This window comes from Barbus barbus (assembly GCF_936440315.1).
Source record: "Barbus barbus genome assembly, chromosome: 11".
Classification (NCBI taxonomy): Eukaryota; Metazoa; Chordata; class Actinopteri; order Cypriniformes; family Cyprinidae; genus Barbus; species Barbus barbus.
The window spans coordinates 24454204-24473091 of record NC_136739.1 but is presented as its reverse complement, the minus strand read 5'-3'; the positions used below and the strand labels follow the sequence as shown (position 1 = coordinate 24473091).

Below are 18888 nucleotides of genomic sequence, written 5' to 3'. Positions count from 1 at the left end.
ATTAAAAAACGTGTGATTAGTTGACTAATGCTTCAAATGAATGGCTACTAGTCGACCAGACAAATTTTTAGTTGAGGGCAACCCTAATAATAATATTATTGTAAATAAAATATAAAAAATAAAATATAAATAATAGAAAACATAATGCTAATACAAAAAAAAAAGTGTTTACTGTATAGACATTATGTAGCACACCCCTTTTCAGCACTGCGCTGATTGTCTTCTCTCTTCTGGTTTATATTTCCACAGCATGAAGGTAAGATCTTACAGATTTATGAATAAATCAATCATTTTAAAATGTCCCCAGTCTACTGACATTTATGTTAATGTTAGTTAACTCTGCAATAAGTAAATCCACTTCACCAGCTATTTACTCTTTGACAGTAATTTCACAGAATATTTTTTAAAAGTTTGGGAATTCCTGGGCTCCATGTGAGTTGTTGGACCAAAACTAGCATCTCTTAGATGGTATTGGCTAGGTAAAGGAGTGCAATTATTCATAATACAAAGGTGGACTAAAACACATCAGGGGAGCTGTTAAGATCTTCAGAGAGCTCATGGGACCGATTACTGCAGGCATGATCTCTATCAAAACAACATGCACAAGCCACGAGGAACTAAATAATCTAACCTACATCAAAACAAAAATCACTGCAACTAATGGGATTTGTTTACTGTTTGACACCAGGGCTGAAAAGTTATACAAGAAATACACAACCAACAATAATAGCGAGCTAATTAAAATTTCAAATTAGAGTGAAGCATTGTTCAAAGTACCAAAAAAACATCACTATCCTTTCTGTGACCTGTGTGACCACTATTAAACCGCATCCATATTTAAACATGCATGAATTTGAAAGGGCTTATCAGCCCTGCCCTGATCCCGACCCCATCACCTTCCTCTTTATGTAAGAGGGAGAACACAAAGCACCATCCACACACACATCACTGTGGTTCACTGGGCTGCAGAACTGTCTACAGGGGTCTCCAAACTTGTTTCATTCGGGAGCTACTTTTTAAAAATGAAAGCGGCTGAGAGCTACCAATGTCATACAGTACTTAAATCTCTTAAATAATGTATCAATCCAAACTGTTACACACAGCGCTTTTAAAATGTGCTGGAAATATTAAAAAAGTACTGATACACACACACTGAAATAATTTTACCAAGTTTTATGACAAAAGCCAACAAATAAAATTTGATTTGCCTAACATTGAAATAAAACATTTAAAAAAATCATGGCCAGATTTTAAACTAACAAAAAATATTCATAACATGTTATCTACTGACATGTACTATGTTCAAATAAAGTTTTTACCATTTAAAAAAAATTAAATTATAACATATCAGCCTTTAAATCTTTTTCAGAATGATAAAATTAATTTTATCTGCTCCATAAACAGTTCTACAAGCTAATGTGCATTCTAAAATTCTCAACATAACAAGGTAGGCTATTTTCCATTAAGATTTACAACAAAAATTTGATCTGATTTTCGCATTGGTCTGAACAAAACTATATCAGATAAATTGAATGAATTTGTAAATCCACAGTTTGACAGCAGAGGGCGCTTATGAACTGCAGAACAGAGCTGTTTCAACGGTAACCTCTGTAAACAAAGCAGCGCTTCTAAACACTGCTTTTTTACACGTACACAGAGGGAAGATGGAAAGCAAATGCCATCGAAACGTTTCTGACGACAGTCGGTTTCCTATTATGCATTCACACAAATAATTAAATCATATATTCTTTCATATAATTCCCCTCAGCAGTCTGCCTTCAGTCATTTCTTCACACAAAACGAAACTACTCTATGTGTGGCGCCTGCGTGAGACTCTTAATAATTTTGATTAAAGCTGAACTGTATTTACGGAGTTTTTCAAATCGCGATAATCAAATACGGTTTTAATGATAATTAAAATGCGTAACGGGATCATTAAAATAACCTCACGGCTGATATGTCAATATGTCTTGGTGAGCTACCTCCAATCAGGCTGCGAGCTACGTGTTGGAGACCCCTGCACGGGGTATTTAAAACCTTCAGCCGGTGTGCTGGAGACAACAGCTCTCATATATGCACTGAACACACTATCTTCTGTGAAATGAAAAACCAAAAAAACAACAAAACCAATCTCATTACTTGTAAGTACAATAAATGTTGCTGTGTTACTCTAAAGCTCTTCAAACCAGCCCTGCAGCCCTAAACAGCCTGTGGATCTTGATAATGGCATCACTGAGAAACTGCCCTGATAAAACAGCATATTTTCAGAGAAAACAACTTCTGAAGAAACACCCTGAGGGAAAGAAGAAACTTAATTTTCTGAACATTAACCCTTTACAAAAAAGTAATATGGCAGTACCATGGGACAGTAACTGTATCAGATGATACACTAATAGTGTTTCCCCTGCCATTATCTTAGGAGGGCGGTCCGCCTCCCAACGGCACCCCCTGCCACCCTTGACTTATATTTTCTTAGTTAAGATCATGGGTTGGAGCCAGTCCCGTAGCTACGGGTGGGCCCGGGCCCACACACTTTCATCTGTGGCCCACCCAATGAGAAGTTGGTAATTTTCTAAATGGATGTAATTTATTAAACGACACTAATAAACGTCTTATTTCACTGTAACGTTATATATTTAAAAAATATATTAAACGCTTGTTTTCATGGTCAATTACAGGTTGTTTCTTAGTTTTCCCTCTTCCTATATGTGCATCACGCTTGTCAAAATGATGATTCGTCCATTTCTGTTAGTCCCACCCACAATGTTATGTTTACCACGTAAGGATATAATAGTAAAATGCGCGCGTTTGTGAAGTTATATTTGAAAATAGCTGAGTTAAGCAAACATAAATCAGATCAATTCTTTAAAAAGTAAAAGTCTTAGCAATAAATCCAGACCGTCTACAAATGAAACAGTTGCTGGATTTATTCTTCATTTGTCTTTTTAAAATGTCGCAATAAATAACGTATCGTCGACTTCATATGGTGATATTATCATATTGCGAGATTTTGATATCGTTACATCCCTAGTATTTACACATTACTCCAAAGTATTTAAAAAAAAAAGGACAATGGTAAAACCTGGTTTGTTAATTTGTGGACAGGCATTCAGTAATAATCACAAATCTCAAATTGCATTAGAAATGTTGTTTAGTTGCATTCAAAATGATCGTTTTGTATGTGTTTTTTTTTTTCATTTACTTTGAAAAAATAGTGCAGAATGTTATGCTTTCTATAGTGCAGAACATCGGCATAACATTAAAATAATTATCAGCTTATTGGTATTGGGTAGAACTGCAATATCAGCGCAGTCATAAATCACTCAATGTTGCTGTGCAAGTAGACTGACAAGAAAGCCACTGAAAGTCAAGTAGTATCAACTGGGTCCGACTATGACAACCCGAGCATTCCCTTTTTCATCACAATAACATGGCACACAAGCCTACACTTAGAGGTCAGAGGAAACTTTCCAACTACTTAGAATATACACTCAAGAATGTCCTCAGGGCGAAGCGGGGGCTGTCTTGACACAGCGAGAAAGAAATGTGGACAATCCTTGCCAACATAACGGAAACCTGACGCAGGCAGAACAACTACAGCTGATTTCCAGCAAAGAGCATTTCCTCTTCAAACACAGACATGCCGCTTTCACGACAGCAGGTGCTGACCAGCGCAGGAAATCTGAAGTCAGCTGAGTGTGCATGAGTGTAGTGTGTGTGTCAAAGGCAACTTTCTCTAATCCATCAAGTTGCTGGGGTGTCCAAAGTAAGTGTGTGGTCCGTACAAATATTGGTAAATAAGGCACGGAATGGACGTAAGCATCGCTCCATTTTTAGATTGCCTCTCTAAATAACACATCTTTGAATACTTCAGCAGTGAGAGTGATGGTGGCTCATCAAAAGACATTGTAGACAAGTAGCATATAAGTAAATGACAAAACATCGTAGACGTAGCATATATGCAAATGACAAATAGATAAACATCTGTCTCTAGACTAACAACATAAAGGCCAAACTAAAAGCTAGCCTATATTCTGAGCACTGTATTATCTTATAATGCAGGGTGTAACACACACACACTGCATTATAGGATATATTATAATTATATATATATATATATATATATATATATATATATATATATATATATATATTATGTATTATAATTATATGATACTTATGATACTATTATAATTATATGATATGATATTTTATACACAAAAACATACATATACATAACCTACCGTTAAAATGTTTGGGCCCAGTCTGATTTTTTTTTTTGTTTGGGGGAAAAAAAGAAAAGAAAAGATTTTCCTATTCAAAGAATCCTGCGAACTGGAATTTTAGGGTCAGTGCTTTTTTATCTATTTAGTTTTTCAATTTTTTCAGAAAGAAATGTATGTATTAAATTGCTCAAGATGATAGTAAAGACTTTTATACTATGCTAAAAAAATTATTCAAAGAATCCTGAGAAATATGTATTAAGCTTTTCAACAGTGTTAATAACAACAAATGTTGTTTTAGCACCAAATCAACACGTCGCAATGATTTCTGAAGGATCATGTGACTGAAGCCCGGAGTAATGGCTGCTAAAAATTCAGCTTTGCTGCCACAGGAATAATATTTTAAAGTGTCTTTTAAATTGTAATAATATTTTCAAATGACTGTTTTTATTGTATTTCTGATTAAATAAATGCAGCCTGGTGAGCATAAGAGACATAAAACATTGAAAAGCATCTTCTAATTTCCAGCCACTAAAAAGACGCTGTTTGTGCATTTCAGTTAAGGGCAGATCCATGGCCTGGATCACCGTATGCTGTCCAAGTCAACCATGGGAAAACACAATAATCAGGTTCTAACAGGACAAACACACTAAAGCACAAGCTGTACTCTAAAACAAAAAGTCCCTAATGGACAGTAGCAGACAGCTTAACAAACAGGTGACCTTAGCAGAAAGCAAGATCCTGTAGCTACCAAAGAAAATAATTACTAATAACAATAAGACAGAACTCAGGAGACTGTGGTTGTCACTATATGGCAGTGGAAGTGTTTTGGTCATTCGTGCTGTTGAAGCACAGCTGAATTAACAGCTCTTGACACTCCCTCCCCTCACGTCCACATCAGCACCTCTGCCACATCCATTCCATCTCATTGCCGAGGAAGACTGACAAAGAGATGTCTGCACCAACTACAAAGACGTGCGTTATACAGCCGTACAGAGGGCTGAACTCTACATGGGCGTGAAGTTCACCTCTATTTCCTTCATAAGCCTGGATGAGCTGATAACACACTGGTTGTCCTGCTGTGATGGGGGTTGTTTGAGATACACCATACTGTGATCCAAACTACTATCTCACAATAATTTAACAAAGCAACTAAATAAGTAAGATATAAAAATGTAGATCTAAAAATGTAAAACTTGATTTAAACTTTATCAATAACAGTGGTGATACCAATACAAGTCAAATAAAAATATTACATGAATAAAATTAATTTATTAATAATTTTGAGCATAATTTAACTAATTATAATTTTCATACATTGACTTTGAATGAAAAAAAAAACGACACACTTGGAAGTCAATGGGCACAAACTGTTTGGCTACCAACATTCTTCAAAATATCTTCCGTGTTTCACAGAAGAAACAAAGACATATACAGGTTTGGAACAACAGTAGTAAATGATGACAGAATTGTCATTTCTGGTGGACTATTCTTTTCAACACAGTCTATTGTTTTTCAGTAATGTGTACAAACTGAAACGTTTACAGAATTTGACAGGCTGGTGTTCTTGGCCCAGACTTCAATTTTTTGTATGATATTACCTACTATGAAATATAGTTTCTCTGGTCTGATCAAGCATGAGCCAACTGAATGAAATGCTAACTGCACAAACAAATGGATGCTTTAATGTTCTGTTTGCCTTGATGGTTCAACATAAATGTCTGATTCTGAAAGGAAACCATTGATGGTCTACAAGTAGGTTTAGTGTGGCTGTTCAGCACCAACACACTTCATTAGATGCCTCTTCATAAAGGGAAGCATTGATAGAACACAATGGCAGAAAGAAGACAGAGAGAGTAGAGCAGAGCGATACAGAATAAGAGACAGAAACAAAGAAAAGGCCAGAATTAGAAAGAAACCCAGCTCAAACAAGCCAGTACAATTTCAAAAGGTTTGTAATCTCAGGCCAAACAATGTTTTTAAACATATAATTTGCTGAAACAGAATATAAAAATGCACAAATGGAATTTGGTAAAACATTCAGAGTCTGCAGAAATTTACAGAGCTTTCGATGTGCACAAATTTGTTTGACAAAAGTGAATCTCTGACCCTAATTGGTGACTTACGGGATAACACTTGATATGACTAAACACTGAGATCAATAAAAAGGCCAGGATCAATGCTTGAGATCCTTATAGCCCTGCAATTAAATACATGAACACATAAAGGTACAAGAATGAATAATAATAGGTATTCTCTTGTGTGTATATGTATATTTATACAAATAAGGAATCATAAGAGAGGATATGACTCCAGCCCTATGCTAATATAACCAACATGAAAAACGTGAGGATTTACACAATTATGCACAATGAACTAAGATTAAAACTAGGTGTTTACATTTGTGGGAGGAAAATGATTTTGAATCCCATTCACTGATCGTGAGAAATGATGATCATGTCTTAACATGATCTGAAGCTCGTAACTATATCTTGTCTAAGTTTCCAACACAAAAACAAACAATGGCACATGATGAGCTATTATTGTCATACAAGCACATAGGTCTATTCAGAGGACAGAAACCACTCATTTAGTAAGACTGACAAAAGCACAAGGCCAAAGAGATGGGTTACATAAAAAGATAGCGCTCTTTCCCCCACTATTTAGTTACAATACAGCCGTACACAAAACCACAGGCTGCTCTGTTCATGCTCAAGCAGTGGAACAGCACATCTAATGCAGTGGCATTGAAAAAAAAAAAAATCAAGCAGAGGAAAGAAATGGGCAAATTCAGCACCTTTGTGAGATGTTGTTCATGTTTTTTTAATAAAGTGACAAGTGACGTGACATACGGCCAAGTATGGTGACCCATACTCGGAATTCGTGCTCTGTATTTAACCCATCCAAAGTGCACACACACAGCAGTGAACACACACACCGTGAACACACACCCGGAGCAGTGGGCAGCCAATGCTGCGGCACCCGGGGGGCAGTTGGGTGTTCGGTGCCTTGCTCAAGGGCACCTCAGTCGTGGTATTGAGGGTGGAGAGAGCGCTGTACATTTACTCCTCCCACCTACAATCCCTGCCGGCCCGAGACTCGAACTCGCAACCTTTGGATTACGAATCCGACTCTCTAACCATTAGGCCACGACTTCCCCGATATGTTAAGTATGCAATAATAATAAAAAAAATTAAAAAAATAAAAACTATAAATAATTTAGGCAATTTATAAACAAAAGGGTGAATTCAGAACATCTTTGCAGGATGTTGTTCATTTGTCTATGTAAAGTATACAATAAAATGCAGAATAAAATGACAAAAAAATTAATACGTTTTAAAATACATGCAATCTACAATAAACAAAAATGGGTTAATTCACAGCACCTTTGTGAAGCATGCAGCAAAAATCAGAAAAATGCAATAAAATAAAATATAAATTAGAAAAATAATATAGATATATTAAAATATAGGCAACTGGAACAAACCGGAAAAAGTCCTGCATACTGTCATAGGTTGCAAATGCTATTCAATATCAATGTTTAAATGAACAGATTCATGTCTGAAGAAGGCCTTTGAATGAAATGTTTAATAACAACAATGCAAAATACAGTTTCATGGATGTTAAGAAATATTTATGGTCAGAAAATTGGATTAACTGATAAGACCTGATCCAGTTTAATCAATTCAAAACTACTGACAATTATGGAAGTTCAAGAAGTTATGGAAGTTATGGAATTATGGAAGTTCATTTTTGGCCTTGACTGCAACGCACGTGGTAGAAGATAAAAGGCCACTCAGAGGTGTACTAAACTCTCTGATGATTTTATCAATAAATATTTGAGAGGTTAAAAGCTGTGGAAGTTTTAGGAGAGAGGATAAGGGAGGGCAACAGCTGGGCAGAGAGACAGAGGTGGAATGTTGCCAACTAAATCAGAGTCTCGTCTTCTGGAAGCTTTAGTAGCTTAAGAGAGACAGACTACAGCAGCCGCTCTCTGCATGCAATCATTCCCCCGCTGTACTCTGGTATCCCATCACCCCCTGCGTCAACAACATCATGGCGCTCTCCTACTGCCAGCCTGGCTCTGTGTACATCACACGCCGTTCAGCGACAGGCAAGTGGGCCGCACATGCTAAATAATCACACTGCAGTGAGGGAGGGGGAAAATCAGGCGCAGCTGAGGACTGAAGAGTCGACAGTGCTGTGGTGTTCAAAAACAGAGGATGGAGTGATAGAGTAAGGTGAGGAGACAGAGACTATAGGAGCTTGAATAATGCAAACTGACAGGACAGAAAAAGCATGAAAAAAAGAGAAGAAATACAGAACAGATGAAAGAGAAAGTGAAGAGATGATCCGTTGGATGTACTGCCATTTAATTAAACTGAATGTATAAGAGGATTGCTGATCTTCACTTCTAACTATCTACTAAAATCTAGCATTATATTTATATTATATATAGTGTTCAAGCAATATTCATTTTTTTATTTAGAGCAAGAGTGCTGTTAGTCAATATAAAGTAAATAATACAATTTAATAAAAGTTTAGTTCACACAAAAATGACATGAAGGTGAGTAAATGATGATCGAATTCACCAAAGCTGCATTTATTTGATCAAAAACACAAATGATTTAAAAAAAAAAATTAATATATTTTAAAGTGCAATTCATTCCAGTGATGGCAAAGCTGCAATTTTAGCGCCTCAGCTCAACAGACTAAATATATGCACCATATAACATATTCATTATAAATTTTACTGTTCTTCAATTTTCAATTTGTTTGAATAAATCCATCAAGTTATGTCAGCCACCATTATTTTTATTTTTCAAAAAAACAAATTGAAGTGGAAATATTATTTAATTGTAACTTTATTATTTTAAAAACATCATTAAGTGTAATTTTAACAAATCAGTCAATTTTAACCTTCAATATAATATTAATGTACCAACTGACTCTCATGTAGGCCTATATTTTACAGCATTAGTTGAGAGATTTGTTTTTCCTTGAGAACATTTTTCATGTACTGTACCTGATATATACAGTGGTGTGAAAATGTGTTGGCCCTCTTTCCTGATTTTTATTTTTTTTGCATGTTTGTCACACTTTAATGTTTTAGATCAAACACATTTAAATATTAATCAAAGATAACACAAGTAAACACAACATGCAGTTCTTAAATGAAGGGTTTTTTATGACGGGAAAACAAAACCCAAACCCACATGGCCCTGTGTGAAAAAGTGTTTGCCTCACTTGCCTCAGTTAAGGTCAGTGTTCATGACTCCACCATAAGAAAGAGACTGCCATGCAGGCCATTTTTGCAAATGAGTTCCAAGACGAAAACCACTGATGAGCAAAAAGAACATAAAGGCTCATCTTGGTTTTGCCAGAAAACATCTTGATGATCCCCAAGACTTTTGGGAAAATACTCTGTGGACTGACGAGACAAAAGTTGAACTTTTGGGAAGGTGTGTGTCCCATTACATCTGGTGTAAAAGTAACACAGCATTTCAGAAAAAGAACATCATACCAACAGTAAAATATGGTGGTGGTAGTGTGATGGTCTGGGGCTGTTTTGCTGCTTCAGGACCTGGAAGACTTGCTGTGATAAATGGAACCATGAATTCAGCTGTCTACCAAAAAATCCTTAAGGACAATATCCGGCCATCTGTTCGTGACCTCAAGCTGAAGCGAACTTGGGTTCTGCAGCAGGACAATGATCCAAAACACACCAGCAAATCCACCTCTGAATGGCTGAAGAAATACAAAATGAAGACTTTGGAGTGGCTTAGTCAAAGTCCTGACCTGAATCCTATTGAGATGCTGTGGCATGACCTTAAAAAGGCGGTTCATGCTCAAAAACCCTCCAATGTGGCTGAATTACAACAATTCTGCCAAGATGAGTGGGCCAAAATTCCTCCACAGCGCTGTAACAGACTCATTACAAGTTATCGCAAACGCTTGATTGCAGTTGTTGCTGCTAAGGGTGGCCCAACCAGTTATTAGGTTTAGGGGGCAAGCACTTTTTCACACAGGGCCATGTGGGTTTGGATTTTGTTTTCCCTTCATAATAAAAACCTTCATTCAAAAACTACTTGTGTTATCTTTGATTAATATTTAAATTTGTTTGATGATCTGAAACATTAAAGTGTGACAAACATGCAAAAAAATCAGGAAGGGGTCCAACACTTTTTCACACCACTGTATCCAAAATAATCAATATTGAATTGAATCGCAAGCTTGTGAATGAGAATCGAATCGAATTGTGAAATGTGTGTCAAAACCCAGCCCTAGACCAGTGCTTCATTTCCCAAGAGAATCATAAGCCTTGCTCATAGAAACCATATACGCCAATGTTCTCTAGTGATCAACTAAAGCTCACAATGCTTCTGGAAAATGTAGGCATGTGTATGACGTAAATGTGGTAAATTTCCTAGGGATTTTAAGGTCTAGGCTAATTTTCTACCACAAAACAGTCTAATAAATAAAACAAACTGTTTACAAATCATTTGAAAGTGGATTTAATCAGGATGGCAATAGCCAGCCATTATGCCAAAAAGCTTGTTCCCAATGCCATATGGCTTTTGTGTCAGAAATATGGAAAACAGTAAAAAAAAAACAGAAAAAACTAAAATGTTTTTGTTCAACTTCGGAAGCAAAACAACACTTAACAATAAAGGGAGGTGCCATACACAACAGTTGCTTTCTATGAAAGTCACATCTACCCCCCACTATTATGAAGTCAAGGGTGGTACAAAAGCTTACATCAGCTCATGAACAAACAAAAAAGACAGTTTCTTGCCCTCCTTATCTCCCCCCTCCATTTTCCTCTCTCCCCAGTCAGACACATTTCCTCTCTAAGCTGCTTAAAGACAGAATGTTCTGCTGTTCTTAAGCAACTTGAGGGGTTTGCTACAATTTTTTTTTACATACATTTCCAGGACTGTGTGACGGATATCAGGCCTCATTGTGTGAAACCAGAGCTGTGTGCCTTTCAGTTTAACTGAGAACGCATTAATTTGAAATGAGTTTGAATAGAGGTAGATGCAGATGCAGAAAATACAGATAGATGCAGAACTGTAATTCAAATTTAAGCAGAATTAAAATGGAAAGAAATTCAAAGAAATGTATATAATAGTTCTAAGTGTAGTTTGCCACAACAAATATAATCATTCAGTATGATTTACCCATAAACATGTTATCATATACAGAACATATGGCATATGTCCAGGCACAACAGACATTAATTTTTGCTTATTTTATATAAAAGTCGCCAATATACTGCTTTATAGCTCACTAAGCATCATAGAAAAACCAACCAGCATAGAATTAATGAAATATGGAACCCTTTGATACACAAATTTGCTATTAGTACAAATTTAGCTCAATACATCACAAAATGAACATTACATTTTTATTTCTATAAAGTAATCTGAAAACATTTTTGTGTTGTGGCAAAATGAAAATCTCTTTTGATCATTGCACAGGTATAAAATAATATATTCCACATATTTGGGAATAAATAGGTATAATTAGTCCACATTAATGATTAAACTTGTTCTGGACTAGTTAAACTAAAGAAGTTAAATTCAACTTGCTAAATCTCTCTTTGAATTGCAATACAATAAATCATTTTTCCTGTCATTCCAATTCAAATTCCAATGTATCATCCAGTAGGGTGTGGCCAATTCAGTATAAATTCATCATGAACTGAGAGAGAATTTTAAAATTCTGAATTTTGCCCAACCCTGCTCCCCTGGTTAAGAGTGACATTCATTACACCTCAGTAAATAATTGACTCACTAATTTTAAAAACGAGCAGGACGCTTGGGTTAAGATGAATAGACAATTGATTTATAGGCAACATCTAGAGGCTTAGTGCTATGCTACATGTACTTGCCAAAACAAATTCATCTAGATCCTGCATAGTAAAAGAGTGTCGACAGCATTTTGTCCTTCACTGGCTAAACAGGTCCTTTGGATTGAAAGTCTAGACACCATTAATGATCACATAAACAGCACTGTGGAGCAAACATGTCAGTACATGACTTACTCTTTGATAGGGCACAAAAGCCTTTATTAATCAGTTTTAAACTCTACAACACCATTAGAATAGAAACGCTTTTAATTCAGGTTAACCTATCACTTATCAAAAATGTGAAGGAATGACCACAACCAACAGGACAAAAGTTTTTTATTGTGTACAAACCAAAAAGTGGTGAACTAAAAAGACTACGCAACTTCTGGAAGAGTCAGATAATCAATTCTGTTTTACTACAACCAACACCATGGTGAAGCCAGGGCTGTCAAGCAAGGCTGTCAAAGCTTGTAGAGTAACCGAATCAGCATTACTTCAAAGGCCAAACTGTTTTCTGATATGGACACACATCACACGTGAAGAGCCAACCTCACCCAAACCCTGCCTGAATACTTTCCACATTACTCCCAACATCAATTGCTGTCTACTGTCAAGGCTGGTGCTTGTGAATAAAATGCGGTGTGAGCAAATTCATTTGTTCTCAGGCAGTTGCAAGCAAGTACTTACTGACATCCAGCAAAACCTGACGTTGACAAAACACTTTCCTGAAATAACACTCCTAGCATTACTAAGAAAACTATTAGGGTTGGGCAATATATATCAAACAATCATAATATATTCACAATGATTTTGCTGCTAACATTAAATAAAGAAACGTTGCGAATATTGCAATGATTTCTTTTCATGTGCTTTTTATTTGGCCATTAAAGTGAAAGTGAAGCAGTCAGTCAAGTGTACATTATTTAGGAAAATAACTTCCATTTTAATAAAAAAAAAATAACAAACATGATAAATGTAACCATTTTAAAGAAAAAAGGTTGTTTTGTTATAGCTTTTGGAGCAGAAAAGGTCTATCACATCGTGTAAGCACCGCATTTAAATTAATTTTGTGTTGTCATATGCTTGAATGGCTTAAAACACTTTAATATTTAAACTGACAAGGCTTAAAACAGTGAGAATGATAAACTTTGAGGAAGCAGCACTGGCCCAATCGTTCAGATAGGTGATTAGTTAAACACTTCGGCCTGTTAACTGCAGGAAAGCTAATTGTATTCGCAGGGGAACATAAAATACGATACATACAACTGGTGAACCAGTCAATGTAATGCATATGTCTGAATGGTCTGACATAATAAAATACGACATGAATGATACATGAATGAAGCGTTGTTTGTTCACATCAAGTTGCGCCTCGCATCATGAAAACAATGTTTGGGATACCTCGATCAAAACTTAGCCTATAGACAGTTTGATGTAGAATATTCATCCAAATTATGGTGAAAACCAAATTATTTGTGTGTTAAAATAACATTTGTGTGTTCAAAATGTAAAGAAATGCCTATATTACTCTACTGGCCATCGGAGAGAACCAACCCTGTGACGTCACACGCTGTGGTACTGCAAGACGGCGGCACCCTTGCTCCAAAAGCTATAACAAAACAACCTTTTTTCTTTAAAATGGTTACATTACTCGTGTTTGTAATAAATTTTTTTAATCAAAGAGGAAATCGCTTTACTAAATAATGTAAACTTAGTAATGTAAACTGACTGCTTCACTTCCACTTTAAGTTGCTATAACACAAGTAGTGGTCGACCGATATGGGTTTTTCGACAGCCGATGCCGATATCTTGGAAAGCAGGGTGGCCGATGGCCGATATAATTTTAATTAAATAATTTGAAAATGGATTAAAAAATAAAGGTGTAAAATAAACACATTAGATGACAAAGCATTTTTCACAAATAAATAAATATTTATTAAAAATATAATTAAAAAGAAAGTAAACACTGTAACCAACAGGGCACTAGTGATGGGAAGTTCGGATCATTTTACTGACTTGGACCTTTGAGTCTCGTTCAGCAAAATGAACGAATCTTTTTGAGTCATTTCGGTCATTTTGTTCATTTTAGCAAAATATAATTAAAATGTTACGTGCTACTTCCCTAACACATCTACTACTTATGCAAACGTTGATCACACTACAAACAATACAAAACTATAATGGTATAAGAAACAGAAAAAAAATTATTCATTGTTTACCTGGGTCTTTAGTCTAGGATTAGACTCTTATCTGACAAGTCTTCGGGTTTGAGTTGTTCGTTCATCACGTTACAACCCCATAAACTTAGTTTATGAGGCTGTCACGTGATGAACAAACGACTCAAACCCGAAGACTCGGGAGATGAACTAATCAATTCTCTTTCCGGCTCAGACTGCATAGGTTACGCGTATGGGGCTGTCACATGATGAACGAACGAGTCAAAAAACCCGAAGACTCGAAACAGGTGAACTAATTCAGTGCAGAACCTATAGGATGTTGCGCATGCGTGACTGAACGAATCACTCCCCGAGACGACTCGTTCTTCCCGAGTCACATATGACAATAGGCAAATGCATAAAGCGCAGCACAATTTGAAATCACGTGTTTAAAATTTAAACCATTCAATTCACATGGATCGACCATCACGCAGAGAACACACGATCATGCAGGATACAAATGCACACTTAAAGATCTCACAGCTGGATCTGACTAAATTTGCAAGGTCTGTGAGATTAAATGTTCATTAGACATTCAAAGATTTGTTTAAATGATGTATTTGCTGAATGCTGACAGCAAACGAGAAAGTATTATAATGTTTACCTTTAAAAGCGATCGTTATACTACTTTTTGTATATTTAATTACTTTGTTTAAGAGTTCTATCTGATTATTAGACAGACTTCTATCCGTATTAGACAGAACTGTTAATGACGACAGCGAACTAGTAGAGGGAGAATGTGAGCACTGTGTGCTCAGGTGCTGCCGCTCTCACCGCTGTAAGATAAACTGTCCAAACAGAAAAACGCATCGGCCGATGCCGATATTTGAAAAATGGTTATGTGCAAACAGTGAGAAACTGCTTGCAGTGTGCGCATGTAAAAAAAAATAATAATCAATTCCGATTTGAAGTTTGTGACATATAAACGCGCACATCAACCCGATCACTTTATTTAGCATTCATGTAAACACTACATTCAGATTCATCAATCGGAATGAATTCAGTCCGATTGAACCAAATATTTTGCATGTAAACGTAGCCTCTGATTTAAACCTGACTGCATTATTAATCAGTTCGAACTAGGGCTACAAAACGATTAATCGCAATTAATCACATTCAAAATAAACACATATGAATATATATTTTTAATTGTATGTATATTTGTACTTGTATACAATTTATATTATTATTATTATATAAATCTAACATATTTTTTCTTAATATACAGATGTGTGTATTTTTATATACATAATAAATATACACAGTACACACACATATATATGTAAACAAACTTTTATTTTGAATGTGATTAATCGCGATTACTCGTTTTGCAGCCCTAGTTCAAAATGTGATTTGAATCATTTCAATCTACTTTGTTATAGTGTCTGTTTGGTTGAAATGAAGGAGTGGGGAAAAAATAATGAAGAAAATACAGATAAATATTAAATTACATCAGTAGATGAATGAATGAATGAATGATGCATTTATATAGCGCTTTTATTGTGTATTGTTGTACACCCAAAGCGCTTTACAATCATGTGGGGGGGGGGGGGGTCTCTCCTCACCCACCACCAGATAAATATTGAATTATATCAAAAAGTTGATAACAGAGACAACATTTCAGAGATATCACCCAGTCTTAATTGCTGTAATGAAATACTATCCATCCATGGAATCACACAGCAACTGGCTGAAACATGAGACTTTATAAAAGAATCATCCTTCAGATGGGTTCAAATGAGGTCGTTCATGAAAAATGTGATTCTAGTGTTTTTCAATCTAACATTCAAATCATGTGACTCCAAAACCTTGAGCTGACCTGCGACCTTCAGCATTAGGTTTCTTCTCAAAAGAAGAATTCACACTACATTCATGATGTTACAGCATTAAAATGTATACAAAACACAACAGAGCTAAGCTTCATGACGCTAACCGCTTGACATAACTGCTACTCTATGTTTACAAGATGCTTGAGGAAGTGACATCAAAGATAAACAGGCTCTGAACACAGTCAAAATAATATACCACCATCAACAAAACCTACGCAGAAAAAACAAAACAAAACAAAACAAAAAATCAGGCAGCTCTGACTCAGCACTATTAGGCAAAGCTATTAGGTCAAGGAGAAATATTTGAAATACAAATCTCACATGGATGCTTCTTAAGAGGATTTTTGGCATGATTCCCATTAAACACTTTATCTCCATTCATTGCCAGTGTTAGCGTTTGATTCTAGGACATGGAACCAGTAATCGAGTATAAGCCATCTTATTTCACCCTACAGCCTTCTTAAATGTCTACTGTAGACAGCATTCAATATAAGACGCCTATTGCATAAATAATCATGTATAAAAATAATAATAAGATTATGGTTAGTCATATAATTTCATCTTGGCCTGAATTCTTCGAACACAAGGCCAGAACAAAAATGAATATCACCAATTAGCCTATCATCTACACCTTTAAAGGCCCAGTTCACCAAATAAATAAATCAGTTTTTACTGATCTTCACTTCAATCCAAAAGGACGTCCTTTCTTCCATGAGGAACTATGAAAACCTTTTTGCATTAGATGTAACTACACAGAAAACAACTGCATAGACATTTAACTAAACTATCATTTTGGGTTCAACAGAAGTCATACAGGTTTGGAACAATATGAGGGTGAATAAATGATGACCAAATTTCCATTTCAGGGTGAATGAATGCTTTAATCATCATCTAAAGACATGGACACAAAGTGAAGTCTCTCATTGTGTCTGATCTTGAAATGTCAACATGAAGGGTTGTAAATGTTCCAGTGACCTCAAAAGCCAGCTGTTTCGCTCAAGGGATCGATTCAGGCCCTCAATTCTATGCCAGACAACTGCCTGAAGGAGAATTCCAAAAAAAAAAAAAACCTTTCTTTATAATCCATAATACCCAATCCAATTGAAACACCACCCTGCACCCTTTGCTGCCATCAAACCTGCAGAAATTTACGGTTAAGCATCTAAATGTTATTAAAAAAAGTCTCTTACCTTGAAGTTGCTGGAGTTAACCCAAGAGGTGGCGATACCGTCCACCATTTTATCCAGCGCAGTCTGGTCACTCTCCAGGTCGTGAAACTTGTCAGCATCTGTGATGTAGTCGATGAGCTCGGGACCCATCTGCAACCTGCGGGCCACATCCTTCTGTAGAACCTGGGTCAGACAGTATTCCATATTGGGCTCCATGGCCTATGATGTCCTGCCACCACCCGTGTGGCAGTGGAGAGGAAAAACAAAATAAAAAAATAGGCCTTTAGCGTGTGCAATCCAGGCAAAACAAGAGCACACACTTATTAATATCCTGTGTTGATGAACACTATGAGTGCCACAGGCTGGCAAGAAGCTGAGCAGTAGGGATGTCGACACAGGAATGCAAACGATGCACCATATGTGCCTAGACAACAGCTGATGAGGACTGCGAATTCTCCTTTTTGTCCGTTTAGGAGGCAGCCAAACCACTAGCAGCAGCAGAAGCGCTCTTGGTTGCGGTGGAGCAGCAGGAGTTGTGGTAACTAGAGCAGGAGAGAGAGGGTCCGGCGGAGCATTGCTTCATAATTCAGAGGTCCTCCCTGCTCAGGATGAGAAAAGAGAGCTGTTAGCCGAGTACCACCTCTGGATATCAAATGCCAGTGCGGTTGGACCTGCATTTTTGTCAGCTCAGATCAGCAGCCACTTACGAGAAAAGTAGAAAAGTCCTTTGATGGTGACATAACTCAAAGTCTGGCTTGCATTCTTTTAACTATTTATTTGCTGACCACACATCAAATGCACGGCTTTGTGGGATACAGTAAGAGAGGAATTCCACTCATATTAAAGGGGTAGTTCACCCTAAAATTTAATTAACTCGTCTTTGTCATTTTAAACCCATCTGATGTTAAACAAAAAGGAAAAACACCATAAAAGCACTAGGGGTCGACGATGAGCCGATACAATTATTTAATTTTTGAAACGCGCTATTTGGCTCTGATGCAGCCTGTCGGAACTCACCACTCTATGGCCGAGAACAGTCTGCGCCTACCGCGCATCTGATTTGTTGGGAGTCATGAGTCCAATCAACGTGGAAGACTAAAGGCACTCTCACACCGAAAGCGCTTGCTAACTGGTGCTGCTTCATCACGCGTATCGGTTGTCTCTCAAAGGCAGCAGCAGATGTTGCTCAAGTTGCAATAAATCACAATTCACTACACTGAAGTTGCAAAACACCTCAATATTATCAATTTATGGTTTCCGCGCTGGGGAAAACGCGGACGGAATCGCGGAATTCAGTCATATAAATGGAATTTACTGTATAACGCGGAGTCACGGAATTAGTCAAAGTTTGGATGAATTAATCAAAAGTAGGTCAGTACACCTAAATCGACTCTTAATATGGACTATCTGTAAACATTAAGCCGCAAAAAGACTATTTAAATATGAATTCTGCATGTCTCTGTATATGTTAATGGCACAGACGCGCGGTTTTGATTACCCCCCCACACACGCTCGCGGTGTTTTCAGCATCTGCCGTCTCACTAAATGAGGACATAAATACATGAACAACATCCCCAAAAAAACTCTGAGAGTTATGCT

At 36.7% G+C, this 18888-nt stretch overlaps 1 protein-coding gene across 1 annotated transcript in view; it reads right to left on the bottom strand.

The window, feature by feature from the left end:
- Positions 1-17651, bottom strand: part of clasp1a (cytoplasmic linker associated protein 1a) — a 71288-nt gene extending 53637 nt beyond the window's left edge. The window contains exon 1 of the mRNA XM_079429031.1: positions 17311-17651. Coding sequence (XP_079285157.1) covers positions 17311-17505 — 195 coding nt within the window. The 5' untranslated portion in view covers positions 17506-17651. The remainder of the gene's footprint in view (positions 1-17310) is intronic.
- Between the last annotated feature and the right edge of the window lie 1237 nt (positions 17652-18888).